Genomic DNA, 26,674 nt, shown 5'->3' with positions numbered 1-26,674 from the left:
CCCCATATCACAGGTCCACACACCCAGCCAGGACCCCCATCTTCATGTAATGTGCCAGGGTGCAAGAGATGAGTACCTCACCCACGGCTACCGCTCCACGTGATGTTACACAGTATTATCCTGAACTGCATTTTCTTAAAAAGTTCCTGTAATTTCAGACAACTTCGTCTCAAGTAGACAATCTACAAATCGCTATATTTAAAAAATTATGCTGTTGTACTCCCAAAAAAACACTGCAAAGTGGTCATTAGATGTGTTGTCCTTTCTAATTTTCTTTCCACTGCCTGTTGTCAAGTGTAATCCATCTAAGCAGCCAAGAAGCTGATCCAATAAAATAAAAAAAGTGCTGCACTTTTTTTAACTTGTATTGTATTTTCAAAGTATCTCTGGACCAGGACACTTGCCTGCACCCATTGTGAAGATATGTGATTGGCGAATGTGCAGAGAAGCTGAGATATATTACAGGAAGTGGGGGAAGGTCTTTGTTTCTCTCCTTCTACTCACCTGACATCTTAGAATTAGTCACTGATTGTAATTATTACACAATAATCTGAGAATCAGTTTGCATCATCATAACTTCATTCAATTTGTTCTTTTTGCCTTCAACCCGAGAATTTGAGAAGTGTTCCAGGAATAGACTGGAAGAAAGCGAAGATGAGTTACTGGAACGCTCCTCTGACAAGTGGTTGGCCGGTAGATCCTACGTGCGGTTGTTTAGCAGCTCTGGACACATACTGGATCTGCGGGCCAACCACTTGTTAGAGGAGCGCTCCAGTAATTCATCTTCAATCTCGTCCAGTCTATGCATAGCAGAGAGATAACGTCAGTTTCAGGAAGGCAAGGTTTTTGGCTTTGACAGATTCAATGCATGCTAAAAAATGAGGGAAAAAAAGAAAGTTCAGCTCCTAATGTGCTGGCAGAATGCTAATGAAGAGGAACCACCCACTTAAAAAGTGTTGCTGGCAAGCTATATAGCATGAGAACTGGGACAGTTTTTAGACATATTAGACTGGTACAGATGCCAAAATCAGTTCTAACATTTTGTGTAGGATAAGAGCAGCAAGATCTTACTTTTCTACAGGTTTTTTGTGTGGAAAAAACAGGTATGTTTTAACTATAGCAAGGGTCTCAGCTACCAGCCATTTGGAATTACTATGAAAGTTTTCACCAAGCTTCCGGCACTCATTCACTGATGGTAGGATGACTTTTTTACCCAATGCAACCGGTGTGTAAATTTGTCATAAACGCCGGGAAAAGATCCTGGCATGTTCCTCGAATGTATCAATAACTTGTATAAAACCTGATACATATGCCATTCATCTGACCATTATTGGTCAGAATACCCTTTTGCAAATGTATTGGAAAACATAGTTGACCACACATTTCAGTACACTGGCATCACATAAAACACGAACACCACCCGCATATGCCGAAGACCACCATGGAGAAAGTGCAGCCGAATGGCCCAGTGTATCCTGACCACCTGAGCTACGGAAAGAAGCAGTAATATCACCACATCTCATAGAGGAATGGTGCTTAACACTGGGATTTAGGAAAACTGACTGACGCCCTTCACATCCTGTCATTCTTAACATATAAATAGCTCTTGTACAATTTGTTTTGCAGCACAGCCCATTGTTCTCTACAGAACTACTGACACCAATTAGCCGATATTTGGCACATTATAGTCTTAAAAAGAAAGTAAATCATTTCAGTTTCAACTGTAGAAAATTTGGGGATGTTTTTGGCCTGTTTTATAGGACAGTTTATTATTTATTTTACTCACTTATATAGCGCTATTTATTCCATAGCCCTTTACAGACATTATGCTTGCCTCTTTTATAAATAAAAGGCCACTTTCTATTGTACAAATTTCTTCTAAACTACATGAATTTTGCATTTAAGGGGTTATTCAAGATGCATAATCTACCACCTAAAACTCTAGTTGCAAAACCAAGCAACTTTTTAATAAATATTCTTTGCCAATTTCCTTTCTACTTCCGATGCTGATCCGTGCATTGCTTCGAGAACCCTTAGGCCACGGCCCCACTATCAGTATTTGGTCAGTATTTGGTCAGTATTTTTTCTCAGGAGTGGGAGCCAAAAGCAGGTGAGGAACAATCAGAGAAAAGGTATAATAGAGACAAGTCACCAATTCTGCATTTATCATCCAGTCCTGAGAAAAAATACTGACCAAATACTGATAGTGAGGCCGTGGCCTTAGTGGCACAATCAGGGCGTGGATGTACACAAACTGCGCATGTGCTGCTCCTCTTTTCCAAGAAGAAATGTAGTCTATGCAGCTCAGACAAAGCCCAAGGCCAGAGGAGCCGCTTGTCACCCAAAGTCGTTGTCATCAGCAAATTAACAAAATTGGAAATAAGGAAATAATTCAACTATATTGTTCTCTCACCTTTACACCTTTTTTTTTTCCAGGTACCTGAAATTTCCTTTAAGGTGCATCCAAATGTCACATATTCATAAGAATAAATTAAAAACTAGCTAAAAAAAAACTTATTGGAATAATTTGCATATTAGTTATCAAACTATTGCAACTCCATAGATGTCTAATTTAAAGTACCCCGTCTTACATTTTAGGTATGCTTGCAACCAGATGAAAGTATAAGGTCCTATGTATGTAAGAGAAGCAGCAGCATATGTTCTCATTTTCTATACTGTGCCAAAAGGTGGAAACAAATCATTGAAGGGTCCCCTTTAAAAGCAATGGGCATACACTGATGTCTGTGTTCTTCCTATGCTGAGCGTCTTACAGGACATATAGCTAATAGTGTGCCCCCAAGTGGGAGACCCCTGTCTGGTAACTAAAAGTACCTCCAATAAAGCATATTATATAATCTGGTGCATTTACTATATTTCTACAGTGCCTAGCATGTATCAAAGTCGCACCATCACAGTGACCCATTCAACACAAGAATAACATTACAGATGGCTTCGTTAATCCCAATGACAGCTGCTGCGACTGACTGCGGAGCAGTTAAGTTAATGTACTTATTTCATTCCATTATAACACATGATCACACGTCAGGATCTTAATAAACAGGCACAGGGTGTACTAAAAGAAAGGAAAGAAAGGATGATGTTATTACACAAAGGCTACTGCAGAAAAACAGTCCTTCATCAACTCTAATGTCTCCCGACAAATATTAAATCTCACCCAGGACAACATCTGCAAGGAGTTTGTATGTTCTCCCTGTGTTTGTGTGGGTTTCCTCCGGGTTCTCCAGTTTCCTCCCACACTCCAAAAACATACTGATAGGAAATGTAGATTGTGAACCCCAATGGGGACAGTGATGATAATGTCTGTAAAGTTCTGCAGAAAGTAATGGAGAGTAAAATAAATAAATAAATATTATTCACTCTTTTTTGGAATAAAATGCACCCCAACCAGAAAGCCGCTCTCACTTACTACTATGGGCATCACTATGGCCTCATGTAGCTCAACATGCAGCAAGAAAGTCTGACTAACTTTATTGCGGTAATAAAAGAGGAGTTTCTTCCAACATCTGACACCACCTGGACTGCTTGCTGTACAGTGACTCCCTTGCATTGTGAACTTTCAGTGGCTTAACAATTCCTTTTGGTGCCTAAAAGAATTATTTTAGGCACCAAAAGGAATTGTTCAACCACTGAAAGTTATAATTATAAAATTATAATTTGAGCGTGGTCCTGTCATATGATGCAATTATTACAACAAGTAAGTTTGTGAAATTTCTTTACTACTAAATTATCCCCAATAAACTGTTCCACAGCAACTCAGCCAGGAAGTGGAGACCCCGGAATGTTACAGAACGGGGTCACCGAGTGCTGAGGAGCAGAGGGCAGAAAAGCCACAAACGCTCAGCTGACTCCATAACTGCAGGGTCTAGACCTCTGGTATAAATATCGCCACAAAAGCTGCACTGGAAAACATTGAATATTTAAAATGAAATAAATCCTAGTACTATTATATATACTTTACTTTAAAGCGCAGATGCGAATCTATGGGGGGGCAGACGGGGCATCTGCCCTGGGCGCAGCCAGCAGGGGGGCACCATTGGGCCGCCTAATACGCCGGTCCGAAGTGTCTCCCCTGGCGACTGCATTTTGCCGCCCCTCCGACTGGGAGTCAGCCGTTCTCTGAGTCTGAGCTGGCTGTCAAGTTGACAGCCGGCGCACAGAAGGTACAGCGCGCCGGCTCTCAGTGTTCAATTGTACTTGTGTCTTTCAGAGACTGGGCCCTATAGGGTGACATGGTGTGAGAGGACAATGTGAAGAGGGGGCCCAGTATGGAAAGGAGAGAGCAGTGTAGAGAGCATGTACCATAAGAGGGACAATGTGGGGGTCATATTTTGTGCAGGGCATATAGTGAGGGGCAATTATTTATTCAGGGGCTCAGTGTAGGGCAGATATTTTTATTCAGGATCATTATAATGACACAGATATTTTTAAGGGCACCATGTGGGGATGTGCTGCAGAAGATGGAGAAGATGGAAGTCTGCAGAGATGAGCTGCGGATGAGAAAAGTCATCAAGGGGTCTGGACAAGATGAAAATGAAAAGAAATAGAATGACTCCAGTCAGAGACTATGTCATAAGGTACCTGGATTTAAATTTTATTTGTGATACTAACTAATGCTCATGTTTTTATTTATGTTAGGAGCAATAAAGGGGTGTTCCAAGTGATGAGTCTGCAGTCATTCTATGTGACTGCAGACTTCTGAATTCTCACAGTGCGCACTGCACGATGTCAGGATTCTCTGGAGCCGGCGATTTGCATACATGCGGTCACGTGACGACTAGACATGCGTGGCCTCGCCCAATGAAAATGAATTGAACGAGGCCAGACACGTCTAGTCGGAATGAGGCCAGAAGTATATAAATCGCATACTTGTGCTCACATGACCGTCCACTCTTGCCACGGCAAGGGAGAATAATAAAAGTGGGCAGTGCATGCGCTGTGAGAATTCAGAAGCCTGCAGTCACATAGAGTGACTGCAGACTTTCATCTCAAACCTGGACAAGCCCATTAATTATAAAATGAAGCCCTGTAGCCAATCCTGACAGCGTGTAATATACTCACTGTCAGGATTCAGCTCTGCTTGCTTGTTCCAGCAGTCATCACATGGCCACCTCACTCACATGCGATTTTCATAGTTACGGTCACCTGACAAGCTTCTCTTCCTGCTTTTGTCATGTTTTTTACTGAACATTGAATTAGGGAGAACAGCTCTTCGGCACGTGATTAAGTGTGCAAGTCGCATATGTACTTGGGGAGGAAGATGGGGGCGCCAAACTGAATTCTTGCCCCGGGTGCCAGAAAACCTAAATACACCTCTGCTAAAGAGTGTGCCCTAATAGGAACCAATAGAGCAGCACACGCTCAGCACTGAGATAGCAGCAGGATGGGGAGTGTGTGTAGACTGGGGATAGGGGGTGGGGGACGGTTCTGCAAATGTAAGTCAAATGTTTCTTTGTTGTAAATTCTGAAGACAAGTTGTGGCTTGAAGTAGATTTCATAACAGTCTGGGCCACATGTCAAGGACAGGAAAGGTAAATGGCCCCATCAGAAATAACGTCAGCTGTAAGTCACTATATATAACTGGACTGTAATCAAGTATATGGTCAGGTGAACTGATATCTATCACTGTACAGTCATGGTATGGCAGGAATATCAGTCTTGGTATAGTGGTTTTTAGTTAGTAACAGAATAGTCATCTAATGAGGTGTCCACTCATTACTGTGTGCTTTAGCAGTTGTAAACATGGTTTCCTGGATTAGGGGCCTACTCAGATGCGGTTTGTTCCCCCTTGCGCTTAACTCCAGCTTCGCCCTGGCTAATGAGCAGCAGATTTACCTCTATTTTGGACCCAGGCCTCCAACATCTACCCAGGATTGGCAAGAACCTATAATTCAATTAGTGAAAGGTAACCTGTCATGTAAAAAAATGCTATAAACGTGCAGATATGGGGTTAATCTGCAGGTTAATAGCGTTCTGATCCTGCCCGGTGACGGCACCGAGAGCCCCACTGCTTGGAGGAAATTAACTTTATTCCTCCTGGTAGTGTTTGGGTCTCAGTCACGAGGGTGACACCGGCAAGGGTTCAGTCACCGCTCTGTGTATAGAGAGCGGTGGCTGTAACAGCATCCCCGGCACTGACTGACAGCCGGCTATAATGCTTAGTGTGCTGTCAGTCAGTGCCTGGGGCGCAGTTTCAGCGACCGCTCTCTATACACAGAGCGGTGACTGAAACCGTGCCGGCGCCGCCTCCGTGACTGAAACCGCATGGCTGCCAGTGGGAATAAAGTTAATTTCCTCCCAGTAGCGGGGCTCTAATAACAGGCGCCGGGCAGGTTCAGACCGCTACAATATTAACCTGCAGATTAAAGCCAAATCTACAGGTTAATAGCGTTTTTACTTGACATTTCCCTTTAAAAGTATGCACTGTTAACCTTACATTTAACGTGTAGTAAATAGCGATAAAAGCATTTAAACTAATTCAAATATTCAATGTTTGCACATGTCTTTGCATCCACAAGGGTGCGGCTGCATCATTGCGTCTTTGTTTTATTGCACTGTCACAGCAGTTTTCTCATACTTGCCACCTTTCCCCAAATATATGGGATGTTCCCAGAAAAAAGAAGATACCTCCTGGATTACTGGAAGAGCTGGGTAATCTCCCGGCTGCTACTGAAGCCTCCTGGAAACCAGTGCGTCCTTGTGGAAACTTTAGTGAATGACTCAGGGATGCTCAGTCATCAGACAAAAGCCAGGCAGTCCATCGCACATCAGTGGGAAGGCAAGGGAAGTTGGTAGGGGGCGTGAAGGATATGGGGAAAGTGGAAGGGAATGGGCATGTCCTCTAAATGTATCCGTGGCCATGCTTAAAAAAATTGTTTGTATTCTTCGCACCCTGCAAGCTTCTGTCTCCGTGAGCAACAGTTATAAATGTTGGCAAGGATGAGATTTGTACTTGCCCATTTATTGTACTTCTTTTGGGGGTGATGACTTCCCCTATTTAAGTTGAGCTTTTCTCCCATCTGTCGAAAATGGTTTTTAATTAGTTGTCTCGAGGGCACGGTTTGTGGTTGCCTGGCCACCCTTAATAGGGCTTCAACGGACAGGCTAAAGGGATCTGGAAAAATGCAGGGGCTTCTCGGTTGGAGCCACACAGTGGGCTCCTTGCCAGTGGAATAAGATGGCAGCCACAATGGTTGTCATGCAGGTTTGTTACCAGGAGATCTAAGTGATCTACATCAAGGACAGAATCAGAAAGCAAGCAGGTAGTCAGAATACGAGTCAAGGTAAAAAAACAAAATAATCAAAATAGCACTACAGGAGCTGAGAGCAGGGATGTGAACCTGGTCAAGCTGAATTTAATAACTGTCAGTTTCGAAATAGCAGCCGCCCCTCCCAAGGCTAATCATCCGGGAGCCATCACAAATACAGAGACAGAAGTTAACTCCTAAGCTCTCTGAATGGCACCACATGTCTCAGAAAATACACAGAACAGCCACGTCACTGCCCCATGTTGCCCACAGCAAAGGCAAGGCTCTGCCCAGAGACAGAAACAGAAACAGACGGTGCAGGCACCGACGTGGATATCACATTAGTGTAGGATAAAGCTGGCTCCTACATATCATGGGTACATATAGACTAAAGTCTTTCATTGTACAGGTACTGTACATGAATCCATCTGAATGAGGCTCCCTTGTCATGTCAGGTAAGCGCATGCATTAAATAAAAATATACTGCAAAAAAGCTAAAATTACCAAAACCTAAAAGGGAAATAAAAACATATTCCAAAAAAAGCTATAAATGTAATTTTCAAAATTTTAGGAATACATAATTTTTAATGACAGCTCAAAGAAAACAAAAAGCCTTATGTGCCAGTCCAGTCATCGAGTCACTTGGGCATTTTTTTGTTGCTCAGGAATTTGCCACTGATTTGTCATATGGCATTTTTCAGCTGCTACAGCAAGTGACTCTAAGAATAGACAGAAAGTCAAAGAACTTTTTCCGCCAACTGTGGTGTGAATAGTTGGCAAATTCTTTCAAGCATTATGACATCAACCCTGAGATATACTGAAAAGTGAGCTAAACAAAGACGGCTAAATAAAGACTTGATTATAGGGTGATTATTGTTTTCTCTGCGTTCTGTATTATTTGAAGCAAGAAATAGCCGTCCATTTGTATGTTTTACTAAAAATATTGCATAGACGACACAGCATGAGGCCTTTGTAATAGTGCCGAGTTAGTGAGAATCGTTTTAGAATTGCATTATGTACTAACACTAATCTGTGAGCAACAGGTGCCGTCCATAGAGAAGAAACCTGTAGCATCGGCGTCTCTGCCCCGTTCTAGGCAGAGACGCCGTCCCTCTCACCTCCCCGCTCCTGGCGCGGCGTCCTCCAGCGCTTCTCTCCCCGCTGCTTCCGGCACGTGCTCCTTCCCCGGCAGTGTGCTTAGGGCGCGCGCGCGCTTCCCCTCTCTTAAAGGGACCGCGCGCGCCGTCCTAAGGAGTCCCCGGCCAATTGCCGGAGGACCTCCCATATAAAAGGCACCTCCTCCAATATGGAGGTGCCCGAGCAATGTTGTAGCACTGTTCACTACTCTGCTTCAGCCCTCAGGTCCCGTTGCCAGTTACCTGCCAGATACCTGCCAGATTCCTGCCAGCTTGCTGTCTTATTCCTGCCTGATATTCTGCTACCTGCCTGCTAGCCTGAGGTCCGACGGTCTGCCTTCCAGCTCCTGTCAGTCTGTCTAAGGACCAGCTTGCCCGCTCACCTGGGAGCGCACATCTGCTACCTGCCTGCTTGCCTGAGGTCCGACGGTCTGCCTTCCAACTCCTGTCAGTCTGTCTATGGACCAGCTTGCCCGCTCACCTGGGAGCGCTCATCTGCTGCCTGTCTGCTAGCCTACCTGGAGGCTCTGCCGTCACGTGCTGTGACCACCCGCCTGTCCAGAGACTTCTGCCCGCTCACCTGGGAGCGCTCATCTGCTACCTGTCTGTTGGTCTTCCTGGAGGCTCCGCCGTCACATGCTGTGACCACCCGTTTATCCAGAGACTCTCGCCTGCTCACCTGGGAGTTCACGTCTATCATCAGCCGCCACAGGTCCTACCAATCCTTTACCCAGAGACTGCCCCGGTCACTTGCTGTGACCTCCTGCCCGTTCATTCAGAGACTGTCCCGGTCACCTGCTGTGACTGCCTGCCCGTCTACCCTGGTCGCCACCTGCTCCCTTACAAGGACCGCCCCCTTGTATAGTAGCTCAGAGGTTCCGCCTCCCAGACCCGTTACAAAACCTTAGTATAATTCCATTATAAGGAATGCATACAAACAAGACTCTTCTAGTCTAAGAGTCCTGACAGCAGTTAAATAGTTGTTCGCATGAAAATATTGAACCAAGTCTTATAAAACTATTGATTCCCGTTTTCCTCATCTCATTCCCTATCCAATGCTACCTGTAGATAAGGTAAATTAGAAGATATTTCCACTTCATAGAAAAGAGACTCAGGGAAAAAAACACAAGGAACATAAGAGGTGGTGGAAGATCTTAGTTGTTTTCCTTCTCTGTCGGTCTGCTACTCTGTTCTCCTCTTCCACACACACACACTCTCCGGTGAAGATTACCTTGACTAGAGGGGTGTCTTTACTTCTTTCCTTGTCTGAACTCACTAACTGAACTTCTTATTCATGTCACAAACCCACAATCCTCAAACCTCCTCCTCAACCTGGGCCGGCCTTACAGTTAACCCTGTCTACACTACCTACTACAGGACCTGCAGCCACAGAAGGATAACTCACAAATACAATACAATATAATACCATAAAATAAATGTACAATACATTTTCATACATTTAAACACCAGAGGCGTCAGAGAGTGGAGCGCCATCTTCACCAGTCTCACACAAAGGCAGCTTTGGATCTGCAGCATCGGATGAGCAAAGTGGCACTGAAGTTCGCTAGCGATCCGGCCAGCTTCAGAACAGTGATTGCAAGCAGTAGAGCAGTGGTCCTCAAACTCCAGTCCTCACGGCTTCCCCCAACAGATCATGTTTTCAAGATTTCCTTAGTATTGCACAGGAGAGAAGACTTGTGAAAATTTCTGATGTCTTGATAATAATTCCATCACTTGTGCAATACATGATCTGTAGGGGGGTAATGAGAACTGGATGGAGTTTGGGAAACACTGCAGTAGAGCAAAGAGCTTGTAAGTACAGCACTCCTTGTCTAGGAGACTGGGCACCTCTGCAACAACAAGCAGTAAACTATAGAAATTAAAATCCCTTTGTTCTCATGAACAGAGAGGATTTTTAATAAAAGGTAAATTGCAAAGTAGCTTGTTTTGCAATTTCAACCATTTTTTATTATTGCAAAACCAATCTTTCTCCCCAGCCGCCCTTTTAAAGACTGTTTGGTCTAGAAAACCCATTTCTGAATCTATTATTAGGAAATCCTAAATTAATAAAGGGAGGCCCTCTGCTTAGGTACTCGGCTAAGCTATTAGCCAGAGCAGAGTGTGTCTAGAAAATGCATCTCTTCCCCTGGAGGATAGAAGATACCAGTCTTAGATATCCATGTGATAAGTGCAGTTCTTTATTTTACCTTTGGAGGCACTGCAGGGATATTGAACACTGGCTTCCAGGTTCCCCTACATATTACAACTGTAGACTTGATTAAAAGCAGAAAACAGGTTTTTGTGTTTTCTCTATTTAAAGGGAATCTATCAGCAGGTTTTTGCTACCTCATCCGAGAACAGTGTAATGAAGGCAAAGAGAAGCTGAATCCAACAATGCATCATTTAGATTTCTGGGTGCTGCCATTCTGACACAATCAGAGCTTTTAGATTTAGAATGAAGCAGAGCTGAGAAAGCTAACCCCGCCCACACCACAGCTAACCCCACCCACACCAGGCTCTCAGTGTACAAAGTCCATAGACAGTGAGGTGCTTATCACAGGGGAGGGGGTGTTGCCGGACTAAAGTAGTCCGGCAATGTGAATCTCTTAAGGCCCCGTCACACATAACGAGATCGCTAGCGAGATCGTTATTACGTCACGGTTTTGGGATCGCTGGAGAGTCGTTTCGTGATCGCTGGGGAGCTGTCAAACTTGCAGAACTTCCCAACAATTTCGGCCGCCATAGCGATCTAACTAACGATCTCGGCGGTCGTTGGGACGCTTTCACACAGCAGCTATTTCAACGATCCACACCTTGATAGGGACTGTACTGTGTCACAAAGGCGTGCATAAAATTACGCAAAATCAGGACTCAGTCGAATGAACGGATATCAACAGCCCGGAGAATTCTGCTAGGATCTGCAATCCAGCACGAGGTCAGAAGCAAAGGATGGAATCGCTATTCTGTTGCCAATTTATGCACGCCTACGTGTCTCAGTTCTGAATTGCTAACGAGGTTGTTGATAAGGTGTCAAATACAGCGATGCACACTGCCCAGCGGGAGCGCAACGGCCCAGGAATGGTCCAGGAAGCTTTGTAACGATGAGCGATCTCACAGCAGGGGAATGATCGTTGCTACCTGTCAGACATAACGAGATCGCTAGCAAGATCGCTATTGCGTAAAAAAAAACGTAACGTATCAACGATCTCGCTTGCGATCTCGTTATGTGTGACGGGGCCTTTAGTGATAAATCCTTCACAGTTAGTACACAACAACAAGCACTTTGACAAGTGACACATCCCTGAATTCTGTGTTTCAGCCTCAATCTCCTGCTGTTGTGTGACGCTCGCAGCCCTTCCCTGGGAGATGGGGGTACTCGGAGCCGGGTCAGATGTTTGGTGGGTTGTAGCCGTGGCCTGGACCCGTTCCGTGCCCAGGGCCATCACACTAAAAGGGATGTAATGGGCTTTCAGGGTTGGTGTTTATCGAGTGGTGGTATAGACTACGCCACCTGTGGTGCCTGGCGACTCTCCACCAGCGCTGTGTTCAGTCGTCTGAGGCGGGATGTAGTGGCAGCAGAAGATGGAACTACTCCCCACAGGCGGAGCAGGGCCTCAGGGCAGAGGGGACAAGAGGATGGGAGCTGTAGTGGAAGATGTGGTGCGGTGTAGTGCGGTGCCACGTTGCAATAAGAAGCCGGAGGCCATAAGGGTAGTCTTCCAAGCTTTACTCGCGGTAGAATGCACAGCTGCAAGGCTTCTCCCTGCTCCTCACGGCGCGCTGCGGCCACCAGGACAGGGGGTCGACAACCTCCGAGTAATTCAGATGCTTTGATAAGGACCCCGCACCAGAGTGTTCCTAGACTTTCCCACTAGGTCCTCTCCTGTCCGTGTGTAGTGCTTGTACTAAGGCCGGGTCTCCCTCTGGACTATGCACAGAACCAGGGTACTGGTGGCGACTCCGCTCCGTCCGTTACCCGGTGGGATCCACTGAGCCTCCGGGCTTCTCCGACTAAGCCTTGAAGTGACAGAGTCAGATATCGGGGGCCGGTACCCCTTTTGCAGCAGGAGTCCCTCTGGCTAGGCCAGAATAGTGAGGACAGGTGGCGTATACCGCTCCGTCTGCATCCCCCTGGGATCCTTTTGCTTGTGGAGCTTTATTCCTCCACTCCAGGCCTTCTTGGGCAGGGACCTTGACCGGGTAGAGACAACCGTTAACTCTTGCCCGCTCCTCGACTCAAGGCCAGAGTACGAGGACCGTGTCCCCATCAACTCCAGGTTCACACAGAAAGCCACGTTCAGTGATGAAGATCACAATCAAAAGACCATAAGCCCAAGATGGCTGTTTATTAAATATGAATTATTAAGTGTAACCTAAATGTGCGTCCTCCACCCTCACCCACTACATGGTTCCCCCTATCTTTTGGTCCCCCCCCATCTCCTCTTATCCCGGCTGGGGCAGCACACTGGTGCATATAAGCCCCCCTCAGGTGGGAGAGGTGTAGTGTTGGATGCGGAGGTGGGGTCCTGTCAGCCGCACTATCCTTACCTCGAAGGAGGGATACCACACCTCATTAAAGAGATGCAGTACCCCTGTGGCGACCGAACCCCCAGGGGCGCCACATTGTCTTCAGATTACATATCAAAAACCTTCTGCTAGATTCCCTTTAAGCATTATAGTGGTTTTCCTCCACAATGTCACGTGACAGCTGCAGCAGCTGATATGGTGCATAATACATTTTAAACTAGTGGAAAACCCCTTTAAGGCCTTAGAAATTTACTGGAAGAACCAAAGAAATGAGGCAGCAATAACTACTGGCCAGCAGTACTGTCACATGATACTCCGAACCCCAATATCATTCTGTGAATTGTACTCATTACATTACTGTTTAGGTTATGAATGTGATACAAATCTGTTCTAGAACGTTCAAGGGTTTCATGAATTGGAATCACAGCTATAATTGTAATTACGAGACCTAATGTTACATCACCAGGTCTTGCTGCCACAAGGTGCTGTAATTCTAGACATTTATCAGTCCCCCATACGTTCCCCTCCCGAATGTTCAGCTGTCAGAATGTGTGTGGGCTGAAGTTACATGTCATTCCTTCCTGATGGCAAATTACAAAGCATAACATTGCTGGCAGCTTCCCACCTTCATAAACACACTAAGTTGTTACCAGAGATTCTGAAGAGGTTGGGTAATCATAGATAAGATAACTCTTACATTTACTTAGATTTATCTCAATAAAAGAAATAACAAACACAAAACTTTTTCTTACAAGTGGCTGTAACGTCTCAGACTTTCGTTCAGTCGGTTATATAGCTTTGTTATTTTATAAACATTGCTTTAATCAGTGATTGCAAAGATCATGTCACATGTCGTGATCATTGCATTAATTGTGATCAAAATGGGCTCTGATTAAATCAGACTGGATCTAGATCATCAGAGGGACTGACTTTTAAGAGCCACCCCTCAACATATAGAATACACATAGATGAGTACTTTCAAATTCTGCAAAGTCTGCATGCAGATCATATTATCAGTAAATATCTGTTGGGTTTATTGCATTTTAGAGCACTTTGATGCGTATGGGGGAGCAGCTCTTCCCTTGTATCCTTTTTTTTCCAGATCAGATAATTCTCTAACACTTACATAGCCACATCCCCAGACAGTCGCTCTGGATCCAGCTGTAGAAGGTCACTGCGCTTGGCATTGAAGACGCCTTCTTGATCCTCTCATCTCATCTCTGTAGTGTAGTGATATCCTTCTTTCTTTAGGACACAGCAGCAACCTCCACCTTCTGCTGTTAATTGACACACCCTTACTTGGTAGTTAAAAAAACTCTCAGTGTCTCCAGAGAGTTGCCAATGATAGTTCTATGTTTCTCTGTCCATGTCTGGAGTACTAGTAGTCGGCTAGATTCTTCTTGGACTTCCATGGAGGACAGTTGGCGTTATCTCTCTGGTGTTTTCTCAAGCTAAGTGTATCCCTTTTGTTTGTTTACCTTGTTGTCTTTAGTTACAGTGGGGCCTGACTAGTGTTCACCCCGTCCCCTCCCTACCTAGGGCCAAGCTCTAGGGACATTCAGGGATTAGGTTTTCTGCTCGGCGATAGGTGCGGAAACAGATTGGAAGGACAGGGTAATTCAGGGTGATATTAGTTCTGCCTTGGGGTCTCCACTCCCCCTTTCCCTAATTTTTGGGCTCCTTTCCCCCTCTTACCGTCATTGTACACTTGTTCCTTTCCTCACCTTGCGTGACAATCAGATTACAGCGGCCTATTGAAGTCTACGGAGAGGGAAGGGGTTAGGAGCAAAGTGAGGGAGAGATGCAGACAGATACACAGATGGTGTTGCTCAGAGTTGCCATCCGTCCAGAAATTCTTGGACAGTCTGTAAAAATAGGGCACTTTTTTCCCAGTCCTTAAAATAAATTTGATGCATCTGTGATTTTTTTTTAGAATTTTTATACAGAATATCATGACTGTAATTATCATTTTAAATTTACAGTGAATACAGCTAATGTCTTTGCATCATTTATTTACATTCTGTAGACATACAATATATCACTTATAACCTACCCCATCTGAGAGCAGCATTATGTAGGGGCAGAGACTCTGATTCCAGCGATGTGTCACTTACTAGGCTACTTTCTGCAGTTTTGATAAAATCACTGTCATCTGCTGCAGATCTATCAGATCTCTAAATGCTGAGGTGTGTACAACCCCGCCCCCATCACTGATTGGCAGCTTTCTGCCTATGCACAGTGTACACAGAAAGCTGTTATCTAGCTCATGAATATGGAGGACTACATGGTAGAAGTTTTACTCTTCCTCTAGCGATAAAACTGTGACTTTATAAAACTACAGCAAGCAGCCCAATAAGTGACACATGGCTGGAATCAGGGTCTCTGCTTCTATATTATGCTGCTCTCAGATTAGATGGCAAAAAGAACTCAAGTATCCAAAGGGGAAAAGTGGTGAGAAATGGAGAATACAAGGAATATAATGGCCAGAAATAGTATGATTCCTCATGTACACACATATTGCAACTCATCCTGTGAAGTCATCTGAGTATTTTGTTTGCCTTTTATAAATGAAGCTAAGTTTCCTATTGCCACCCAAAGAAATACCTCTCTATGTTCACACAAAATAGCACCCAGAATATTTTAGTGTAAATATGAATTATGTCATTTAAGTGCAAAATTATTGCTTGGCCGTTAATAGTCCCATCACCTTGAGATCTGCAGGCTGTTATACCACATGACTGAGGAATGTTAATGCATCATGTTAATACTGACATTGAAACGGCCATACATCACAAGACTCGAGGACATCCTTCCCGGTCGCTTTTCATGTCCATTAATAGGTGAAGCCAATGAGTGACACTGATACATTACAACATTATGTAATGTGTGGATATAAACAACATTATGTTACCAGCTGTGCTAAAACTTTCCATTTTCATGCATTATCTAGGTACAAGGCCGGAGGAAGGAACAATTGTTTACTGTGCCTCATATTCATAGATATTAATAAATAGACTGATATCTGAATGCAAGTTGTGATAGAAAATGACTGGGCATTCATCCATGGGTATTTAGGGAACTGAGCCAGGCAAATGATAGACTATTGTAACTCAGCATTTTAGCTAGTCCTGCAACAGGGTCAGTGCCACAGGTTTGTAAAATGTCTGATGCTGTACCAGTATTTAAGGTGGGTAAAATATGGGAGTTCCATTTTCCTACAATTCAGTCAGTTTCAGATTATCGTGTATTAACCCTAAGAAGGCTTGAGCGCCAAAACGCGCGTAGGGGTTCCTGGCACCACACTCCTGTTTAGGTAATACTACTGTTGCAATATCATGAATATATATATATCTTTGATCTGTGATCTGTCATGTTATGCCTTGACAGAGAGTTTATTTCATTACTATATAGGATTATGACGCTGAGTCACTCACGGGAAAGCCATGAGACAGGATAGTCAGGATATCCAAGGTCAGATACCAGGAGGGCTCATAGTACAGTGGGGTAAGTCAAAGGCGTGGTCAGGGAACAGTCCTAGGTCAAATGCCAGAAGGGTACGTCAAAACTAGGGAATACAATAAGCGGGTAGTCAGAGGTCAATGATGGGGGCAGATGCCAGGAGGGTACATCAAAACCAGAAGGGGGAATCCACAAGAATAGTTATGACAAATCCTAGGTTTGGCAACAGGGTCAGAGAAGAGAGACACAGAGCTAAGCAAAGCTACAGCTGACACAGAGCTAAGCAAAGCTACAGCTGACACAGATTACTAGCAGATAGCCAGCTTAATACATAGCAAGTGATTAAGGATGGGAGACACCTGGGGGAAATGCCCACAGACAAAACCAGATATGACAGCAGAGCTGTCAATCAAAAGGCTGACAGCCCAACACACTCCAGATTCCATAGGGCGGTTGAGTTGTCACTCACAGCATCCCTAGGCCACAGTCAGTTATGAAACTGTGACATGGATATTGATTATACAGATTACGGCTGTATGCACACTGTGCGTTTCCGAAGCATTTTTTCCATGCGGAAATGGGCCGAAAACGCTAGGGAATCCTTGTGCCAGCTAATGCAATGACAATCCTAAATCCTAAAGCTGTGCACACGATCAGAAATTTTCCTGTCAGGATTTGCATTGCCTTTAAATCTGCAGCATGTCAATTCTTTGTGCGTTTTTGCCGTGTTTTTCACCCATTCACTTCAATTGAGTCAGTCAAATCCGCAGGTATAAAAATATTTGTGGATTTGCTGTGGATTTTTGCTGCGTATTTGACTGACTCAATCGAAGTCAATGTGTCAAAAACGCAGCAAAAACGCACAAAGAATTGACCATGGGTCACAGGCGTTGGCTGATGAGAGACTAATCCTCCCATCAGCCTATGGCTGCTGCCGCTGATAACAGCGAGAGCAGGTGCCGCTGATGGGAGATGTCATCAGCCGGCGTCTGTGCTCACAGTGAAAAAAAAAAGTTAAAATAAATATTAAAATCAAAAACACATTATACTCAATTATCTGTTGTAATCCTGAGTGTCCCATGGCGATCAGATCACCCGGTAGCACTCTATACACTGACAGGAGCGTGAGGTCACCGAAGTTTAATCAGCTGATGAGCTCCGGTGACCTCACTTACTGCACCGACGCTGCGTGAGAATTTTCTAAAGCAGCAGTGGTGCCGTAAGTAAGGTCACCGGAGTTCATCAGCTGATTGAACTCCGGTGACCTCTCTCCTAGCAGCCCAGCGCTATACACTGACACAGGAGTGATTACACTCCTGTGTCAGTGTATAGTTGGCTGTCTTCTAGAACAGTGACATCAGTGATTGCTGATGTGACTGCTCTAGAACTGACCCAGATCTTCATAGGACACTCTGAATTATGTCATCATGGTGGACAGGTGAGGGATATGGTTGTTTTTTATTTTTGAGTTTTTTTTACAGGTGACAATGGCTTCAGCGGATTAGGCGTTAGGTGAGTATTTTTGTTGTTTATTATTTTCTGTTTTTTTTACAAGGGACAATGGCTTCAGGGGATTAGGCGTTAGGTGAGTATACTGTGTTTTTTATTAAATAAATGATTAAAACCATGTGGACTTTTATTTCAAATAAAGGATTTTTTTCAGGCAGTGTGTTTATTTCCAAACCTTTACTATGGAATTATAATTATTGACACCCTCCATTACTGACCTGGGCTTCTGGGGTCCCCCTGTTATCTAGCCAGTAAATGCTAAGCAATCAGCTGTGAGCTGTTATTAATAGCCAGGGAACATCTTTGGCTAATGGCCCCTTCCCTGGTTAATAATATCAGCCTCCAGTGGTCGGCTTTCTCGCTGCTGGTTATGAAAATGATGCAGGAGCCAAAGACATTTTTTTTATTTAATTCTTCATTTTATTTAATTTATAAGAAATCCTATGCCCACTGTGCTTGTTTCTGATGCTGCGTAAACTCACCCGCAGCATGTCAATTTCTTTAGCGGAGACGCTGCAGATTTTGACTGATTGAAATGTCGTTACATGTGGTGGATCCGCATGTACTTACAAAACAAGTATGGCATTAGAACGCACCATTTTGGACCCAGCAAAAATACACTGCGTCCAAAGCGCTGCCAGTTGCTGATCGAGGGGACGTAGCCTAAAGGCTAACCAAACAGCTGTGAGCAGTTATTAATAGCCAGGGAACATGATGGCTTAATGGCCCCTTCGTAGGCTAAAAATAGCAGCCCTCAGCTGCCACAGAAATGGCACTTCATATTTGAATGTGATTATGGGTAATGGGATTAGGTGTCGATGAGACCAAGCCCTAGGTTTAGTGATGAAGAGGTGTCAACCGGACACCCTCATTACTAAACTTGTAGGTAAAGAGTTAAATAAACACATACATCAAGAATAAAACACTTTATTTGAAATAAAGCATACACATTCTTTAATAATTTAAATTAACCAATATACTTACCCCAGGCCCGACGGTAATCCAAGGGTTAAAGCGATGTCCTATTTTTCTTTTTCAAATATCTTTATTTAGCTCCAAAAAGCCTTCATTGCTGTGCAAAAACGCATGGACAAACGCGTGCAAAAACGCGGCAAAAAACACACGTTTTTTCCCATAGTTTTTGCTGCTAAGAGATGCAGAAATGTCTGCAACCAAATACTCAGCGTATGCACATAGCCTACTATATACTATATAAATATCATACTTATATAAATATGGTCTTATAGACTGCATTATATAGTTGCTCTCCTTTGGATGTTTTTATATCAAATGTATTAAATATAAAAAATATATTTTCTATATTTTTTTATTCTTACTTTGCTGGCATGTGGTGCCATATTTTGGCTAACTTTGCATTAATTTTAATTGTCTTAATAACATTTATTCTATTTTAAAAGATTTTTCTCTAGTTTGATGTGGTTATTCTACACTATCTTTTCCCTATGTGATTAATGTTATCATGGTGTATAACTCTTAATTACGGTCCTTGATATTGAGTATTATTTAACTAAATGGATAATCCCATCTCAAAAATCCTATCCCAATGTGTAGGAGGTGTAATAATAAAAATATTAGCAAATACCTTCAATTAGAAATGTAGTATAGTTTTTCTAATTCGCTCTGTCTCTTTCCTCCTGTGCGGGCATTGCAGAACCTTAAGTATCCATGGTTACGACCACTGATATAGGTTCAGCTAGATGCTAGTGGTCGTAACTCTGGATACCGAAGGTCCTGCAATGCCTGTGACGCGCCCCTGGGCCTGCTGTGTCGCGCAGCGTCTCGCGCACGGGGGCTTACCCGGAACCGGATCAGATGAGGGTTGTAGTCTCCGAGTGGCGGGGACCCGGTCCGTGCCCAGGGGGTCAGACTCAGTGTGTGGCAGTCATGATAGATGTTATTTGAGTGTCGACTACGCCACCCGTTGATTTGCAGCTATGGAGCTGCCGCTGCAGGGCAGACCGCTGAGGCCGGTGTAGAATTGTGCAGCGTGATAGTATAACCCCCAACGGGAGGGGTATGGCCTCAGGGCAGCCGACGTGGAAGATGGGGGTAGCAGGAACCACTCAGAGACGGTGCGGTGTAATTCAGGGTCTTTACTGGTAACAACGATAGACCCTCCCGGAGTACTTGCTAGCGAACGGGGCCTGGTCAGTCCTTGAGCAGATGGGATCTCCCCTGGCCAGGCGGAGTTGTAGGCCTCCCAAACTGACTTTACTCTTCTGGCTACCTTGCTAGAAGCGGATATAAGTAGCCCACGTCCCTGAGTGTACCGTGTGGTGCTCACCCGTATGGCCGGTGACTCGGGGCCTTCTATTGGCTTCCGCTCCACGATGGCGGTGCTGGTCCCACACGTGTGACCGTGCCTTCGGGTTTCTGGGCCTGAGGACCTGAAATCCCCTGCCGGTCGGCTTCTGCTGCTGGGTAAGAGTTAGTCCCCACAGCCTCGGACGCCGGGTCCGGTAAGAAAGCTTCTCAGTCAGGGCGAGCTCTGCAGCTGCCAGCCCCTGACTCGTAGTAGTATTGCTCCCACTGAGCTCCAGCTGTTTCTTCCTATGACTGTCTCTTGTCTCTACTCTCCTTGACTCCTAACCCTGCTTCAGCCCCGGGTTTATATAGGGGAAGTTCTTCCCCTCCCAAGACTGGGCAGGAGGTGTGGCATGCACAGGATCCCTGACCAAAGGACCTCCCACCTGCTCTCATACATAACATCTCTATCACTGTGGCAACCAGACCCCTGGGGTGTCACATTCCCCCCTAGTGAAATTTAGTACTCCGGGACTAAACATATTTTAGAAAAACATAACAAGATAAAAACAATAATAATACAATAAGAAAAACATATAAAGATGGTTACGGCATGTCCGTAACCGGGTGCAGTCTTTGAAGAAAAGCAAGGTGTCCATTTCACCAAAACAGGGAGACGTAACCAGGTAGGGGTTTGTCCTACCCCGAGTCCTTAACAGTCTTTAGTCCGTCCTGGGTTGATTGCAGCGGCGGCAGATGGGTCGTCCGTCCTCGCTGTATCGGTCACTGGGTCTTCCTCTGGCCGGTGGGGTCCTCCTTGGTCGACGCCACGGGATGTCCTCCGGTCCGGATGCCAGCTGGATCTTCCCTGGGGTGGAAACCTGTAAAGACTGCACAGTTCGGGTTAGCGCAGCAACGCTCTTAGCTAGCTCTTGGACCTGATGGTGTAGGTCTGGAGCCGGGTCATTGTCCAAAGCCTGCGCATCAGCTCCCACAGGCCCTGCCGACAAGGGCGCCGCCTCCTGGTGGTAAGTAATAGCTGGGCGCCTGTGGGTCATAACGCCACCCGGTGCCGGTTCTCGGAGCACCCAGATGGCTCTGTCCTTGAACTGTGCAAAGCCCAGATGGGGATCCTGTAAGGCCATCGCCCGCAACTGGGTTCGGTGGGCATTACAATACAGTCCCTCTATAAATTGTTCAGTCAACAGCCTGGCCTCGTTTCCCACTCCATCAGGGTCAGTCTGCTTAATGGCCCTCAGGGCCTCTTGTAGGTTTAGTGCATAGTCCCTTATACTCTCATGCGCTCGCTGCTTGCACCCGTAGAATCTAAGCTTAATCTCGGCTGAGGTGCGGGTATCAAAGGTATCCTTCAGCCGGGTTAGTATCCCTGCGACAGTCTTCCTCCCAGGTGGCCAGGATTTTACTTCCCTTTTAGCTGCCCCGGTTAGTTGGGCCACCAGGATGCTCACTTTTTGCTCTTCTGTGAGGGGGTACACCTGGAAGAGGCTATCCAGCTTTTCTCTAAAGTCATGCAGGGTATGTGACTCCCCTGAGTACTGGGGTAGCCAAGCTGCTCCTGGGATATAGGGCATGGTGAAGGGCATAACTGCAGCAGCGGTGGCGCTGGCGGGGGTTGAGGCAGTGAAGCTCTCCTCCGTATCCGACATCTTCCTCCCCCCTAGTGGACCGTGGCCTACCTTGCGATGATCCTGTTCCGTAGGACGCGGCTCCGCAGTAGATCGTCAGGGTTGAGGACCTTCCGTCGCGCTCCGGTGACGTCGGCGTCTGCTGGGCTCCTTCCAGGACCTTACGCAACGTCCGGACGTGAGGCGGGGCTTCAGTTCTCGCGCGCTTTCGAAGTCCACGCCCCTCTTCTTCCCGCGCGGCGTCCTCAAGATGGCGTCCAACGGCGGGAAAACTCCACGGATGGCGGGAAGAAGGCCGAAGATGGCGCCGGATGGCGGGAAAACTTCGCGGATGGCGGGAAGAAGGCAGAAGATGGCGCCGGATGGCGGGAAACCTCACCACTGGTAAGTTTGAACAGTCTTTGCTTTTCAGGCACGCAGTACCCGGTGGTTGCGGGCACGAAATCCTGCCGACTACGCCAAAATTTGACGCGCCCCTGGGCCTGCTGTGTCGCGCAGCGTCTCGCGCACGGGGGCTTACCCGGAACCGGATCAGATGAGGGTTGTAGTCTCCGAGTGGCGGGGACCCGGTCCGTGCCCAGGGGGTCAGACTCAGTGTGTGGCAGTCTTGATAGATGTTATTTGAGTGTCGACTACGCCACCCGTTGATTTGCAGCTATGGAGCTGCCGCTGCAGGGCAGACCGCTGAGGCCGGTGTAGAATTGTGCAGCGTGATAGTATAACCCCCAACGGGAGGGGTATGGCCTCAGGGCAGCCGACGTGGAAGATGGGGGTAGCAGGAACCACTCAGAGACGGTGCGGTGTAATTCAGGGTCTTTACTGGTAACAACGATAGACCCTCCCGGAGTACTTGCTAGCGAACGGGGCCTGGTCAGTCCTTGAGCAGATGGGATCTCCCCTGGCCAGGCGGAGTTGTAGGCCTCCCAAACTGACTGTACTCTTCTGGCTACCTTGCTAGAAGCGGATATAAGTAGCCCACGTCCCTGAGTGTACCGTGTGGTGCTCACCCATATGGCCGGTGACTCGGGGCCTTCTATTGGCTTCCGCTCCACGATGGCGGTGCTGGTCCCACACGTGTGACCGTGCCTTCGGGTTTCTGGGCCTGAGGACCTGAAATCCCCTGCCGGTCGGCTTCTGCTGCTGGGTAAGAGTTAGTCCCCACAGCCTTGGACGCCGGGTCCGGTAAGAAAGCTTCTCAGTCAGGGCGAGCTCTGCAGCTGCCAGCCCCTGACTCGTAGTAGTATTGCTCCCACTGAGCTCCAGCTGTTTCTTCCTATGACTGTCTCTTGTCTCTACTCTCCTTGACTCCTAACCCTGCTTCAGCCCCGGGTTTATATAGGGGAAGTTCTTCCCCTCCCAAGACTGGGCAGGAGGTGTGGCATGCACAGGATCCCTGACCAAAGGACCTCCCACCTGCTCTCAGACATAACATCTCTATCACTGTGGCAACCAGACCCCTGGGGTGTCACACCTGCATATGAGGAAAGAGACATAGCGAATCAGAAAAACTATACTACATTTCTATTTGGAGGTATTTGCTAATATTATTATTCTTACACCTACTACATATTGGGATAGGACCTTGGAGATGGGAATACCCCTTTAATTATCCACAGAGAGTTTTCTATAATATTTTGGTACTCATACAAGTTGCTGAATTATGCTCTAATGGCTGATGGGTGTATATGAGCGCAGTAGAGGGAATTGTGAGACAGAGTAGCAGAGCACCATCATTATTTCCATGGGATAAATGTGTAATCAGCCTAACTTAATCTCATCAAGGAAAGGTTCTTTTGGAGACAGTAAGTAACATCTGCTTCCTGTCTGCATGGAGAAAATACAAGAGAGCATGAGAACACCTCCTGCCTCTCAGATTCTCCACCTATACATAGTTGGTACTTCGACGACACTCCACATTGTTCCAGGGACATTTTAATATCCAGAGAGACCAATGTCCTCCTATAAATATACATCTGGAATTAATATATCTGAAATGAGTAACTAAGCGCACTCCATGACCATGGTCTAGCACGTCTTCTAACATTGATCTAACTGGAAAAACAGGTGGTTGATCACAAGCAAGAAGCAGGCAGAAACAAGTAGAAGGATGAAGGAAAACTTAGCAAATATATAGTTCTGTGCTGCCAGAAGCGCAAGCCCAGTTTGTCTTTATTATACATTTTCTGTTGATTTGGAAAAATGCATGCCTGTAAAAAATAAAGAAAATCTGTCTCTCCATAAATATGACAGTTTTTAAAAGTAGGATTAGTGTTTGCAGACTCTTCTACCTGCGCCAAGACTGTATGGAAACCGCAGAACACACTGTAGCATAGAGAAAATAAAGCTAATAATATTAGATGGGGCAAAGCCCAATTAGAAAAGTCATCTGCTCCCACAGGTTTTGCTCCTATCAGGGCTTTAACTGCAATCCACTCAGACTTGTAGTAATGCAAAAAGCAGAACATCTACTTAAAGCAATAGTGAATGTAAAAAAGGCACAAAAAATAAAAAAAATATTCTAGCACTTCCTCCAGTTCAGTCCCCGTAGTGCAGAGTAAAAGCAGTTCATCCTGGCACAGGGGAAGCATGGCCGCACAGTACATGTATCACAGGTGAAGAGCTATACATCTAATAATAAATTTATTCTCTCTCACTCTGGGCTAGTCCCAAACATTAACTCTCACTATCCCTACTGTCAAACTACATACTTTACCAATCCTACTAACACCTTGAACACATATCACAAGCTACACTATACAACAATAAATGTCCATCACCTTACAAATGTTGCGTGCTGTTTTACCCATAATGATGGGCAATAATCTGCCACCACGAGCGAAAGCTACAGACTGCTGAATATTAGAACTGTAGAACCATATGGCAGCTATTCCTCCGAGGCTCTTCACTGGCTAAGACAGATGGTACCAAGTGCCATAGGGCATATTGAAAGGGGTTTTATTAAAATAACAACCCCTTTAATGTAAGAAATTATACTGTTCCTTTACAGACTCCTAAATCACCCACTACTTGTCAATTACAATTAATTAATGGTTGGAAGTAATAGAAGAAAATCACTATCTAGCAGATTGTATCAGAACTCTGGCCATGAAGTTAATCACAACATGTCAGGATAAGTAAGCGGAGTAATCAAAGGTTGAGACAAGTCACAGATAGAAGACACATACCTGACATTCCAGAGTTTAGGCTCGTGGATATTTATGGAAATCAGTAAACGTGGACCTTGCTGCAGAGCTTCACACCCTGGGCCTGACTGACAGGAGAATTTGTAATCTGCAAGTGAGATGTCTACACGTCAAAATCCTAAACGATCGCTCGCGTCTAGTGTCGACTACCAGCAGACTCCTCTCCTTTTCTTTGGTTTTACTATATTACCCTTCTTTCAAGCAGATCTGTCTTCACAATAAGCATCATCAGGCAGCAAGTTACCAGAAAGGGTCCACTGTACGATAAGCACAAACGCAATAATAATTTCTGGGGGCTAATAAAACATAACAAAGAATACATTGGACTCATAGTTATGGATCTGCTATATCCATTAAGGTATCATTCCTCCTACATCTTATTATGGTGAAAGATCTGCATTATTTATCTATAGACAGTATATGGTTTTATATAAGCACTCCATGAATGCAGTGCTGAAGGCATTGGCTTGCAACCACTTATGGTCTGGCTTAAAATAAGAATACATTTTTAATGTCTCTCACTATATGGACAAGTTCAGCAGATAAGAACTTTCTGGACATTATATTAAATGATTGGGCTAATTGTGTATGGGACACAACATGCACTTATGAATTATTGCTGATAAATATTACATTGAGCATGTGTGTACTCCAGTCAGCCATGGAGGTGGTTGGACCGACCTCTTGGAGTGCAGATGGATCTGTTATGATCTGCAACATAAACTAGGGAAAGATGGGGAGAGCTGTCCCTACAGTAAGACTAAGCTGAGTCCCTACGATGTAGCGGGCTGCCTGTTCCTTGTGAACAGACCCGCCTTCGTCCTCGGCTAGTCTGAACGGAGACCTATAGAGAAAGGGAGGGGTCCCTAAAAGAACTAAGGACTGGGACAAAAATGGGACACCTCCTAACAGAAGTTGTTGCAGAGCAAAAGATAAACTGACAAAAGTACTAGAGGTCCCAGAGGACCAAGCAAACTAGAGATAGATAGGCACAAAAGCACCTGGCTAGAGAGACAGTCAAAACAACACTGAAGTCCAGCAAAGCCAGAAGGGCGGAGCTGGAATATATAGGAAGATGGTCACGTGACCGCAAAACACAAGATAGAAACAAAAACAAACAGGTGGGTTCTAACAGTACCCCCTCTTTTATGAGGATCCTCCGGATCCTCCAGGCCCAGGCCTATCCGGAAATCTCCTGTGGAAAGCTCTGACAAGTCAAGGGGCAGAGACATCATCCGCCTTTACCCAGGAGTTATCCTCGGGACCGAAACCTTTCCAAGCGACGAGATACTGCAATCTCCCTCTATGCCCTCTGGAATTCAGGATACGAGAAATTTCATATTCGCCGTCTTCCACCACCGGAGGAACTGTGACAGTGGCCTCCCCATCTGATACATCAGCCTTTTTCAACAAGGAAACATGAAACGCAGGATTAATCTTCCAGGAGGAGGGAACCTCCAACCTAACAGCAGACTGGTTAACCACCTGAAGCACCTTAAATGGCCCCACAAACTTCGGACCCAATTTTTTAGAGGGAATCCTCAACCATAGATTCTTTGAGGACAACAAACCATGTCACCCACAGTAAACAAAACCTCTTTACGTTTCCTGTTAAGATACTTCTTGGACTTTTTGTTAGCCTCTTGAAGGTTACAACGTACATT

At 45.4% G+C, this 26,674-nt stretch overlaps 1 protein-coding gene across 4 annotated transcripts in view; it reads right to left on the bottom strand.

The window, feature by feature from the left end:
- The window catches only part of PALMD (palmdelphin), a 154,286-nt gene that overhangs the window by 98,665 nt on the left and 28,947 nt on the right, over positions 1-26,674 (bottom strand). The window contains exons 1-2 of one of the 4 annotated variants that reach the window (XM_073643253.1): positions 9,633-9,717; positions 3,176-3,331 (exon numbers count right to left, since the gene is read on the bottom strand). The exons of 2 other annotated variants lie outside the window; for them this stretch is intronic. In XM_073643253.1, coding sequence (XP_073499354.1) covers positions 3,176-3,187 — 12 coding nt within the window. In that variant the 5' untranslated portion in view covers positions 3,188-3,331; positions 9,633-9,717. Of the gene's footprint in view, positions 1-3,175; positions 3,332-9,632; positions 9,718-26,674 lie in introns of those variants that run through there. One more of the 4 variants, XM_073643255.1, reaches the window with a different exon arrangement.

This window comes from Phyllobates terribilis, unplaced genomic scaffold (assembly GCF_046119375.1).
Source record: "Phyllobates terribilis strain yellow unplaced genomic scaffold, ASM4611937v1 Scaffold_8__6_contigs__length_399053987, whole genome shotgun sequence".
In the NCBI taxonomy this organism is placed as follows: Eukaryota; Metazoa; Chordata; class Amphibia; order Anura; family Dendrobatidae; genus Phyllobates; species Phyllobates terribilis.
Note: the sequence above shows the minus strand (reverse complement) of the source record. Positions and strands in the feature narration are given on the sequence as shown.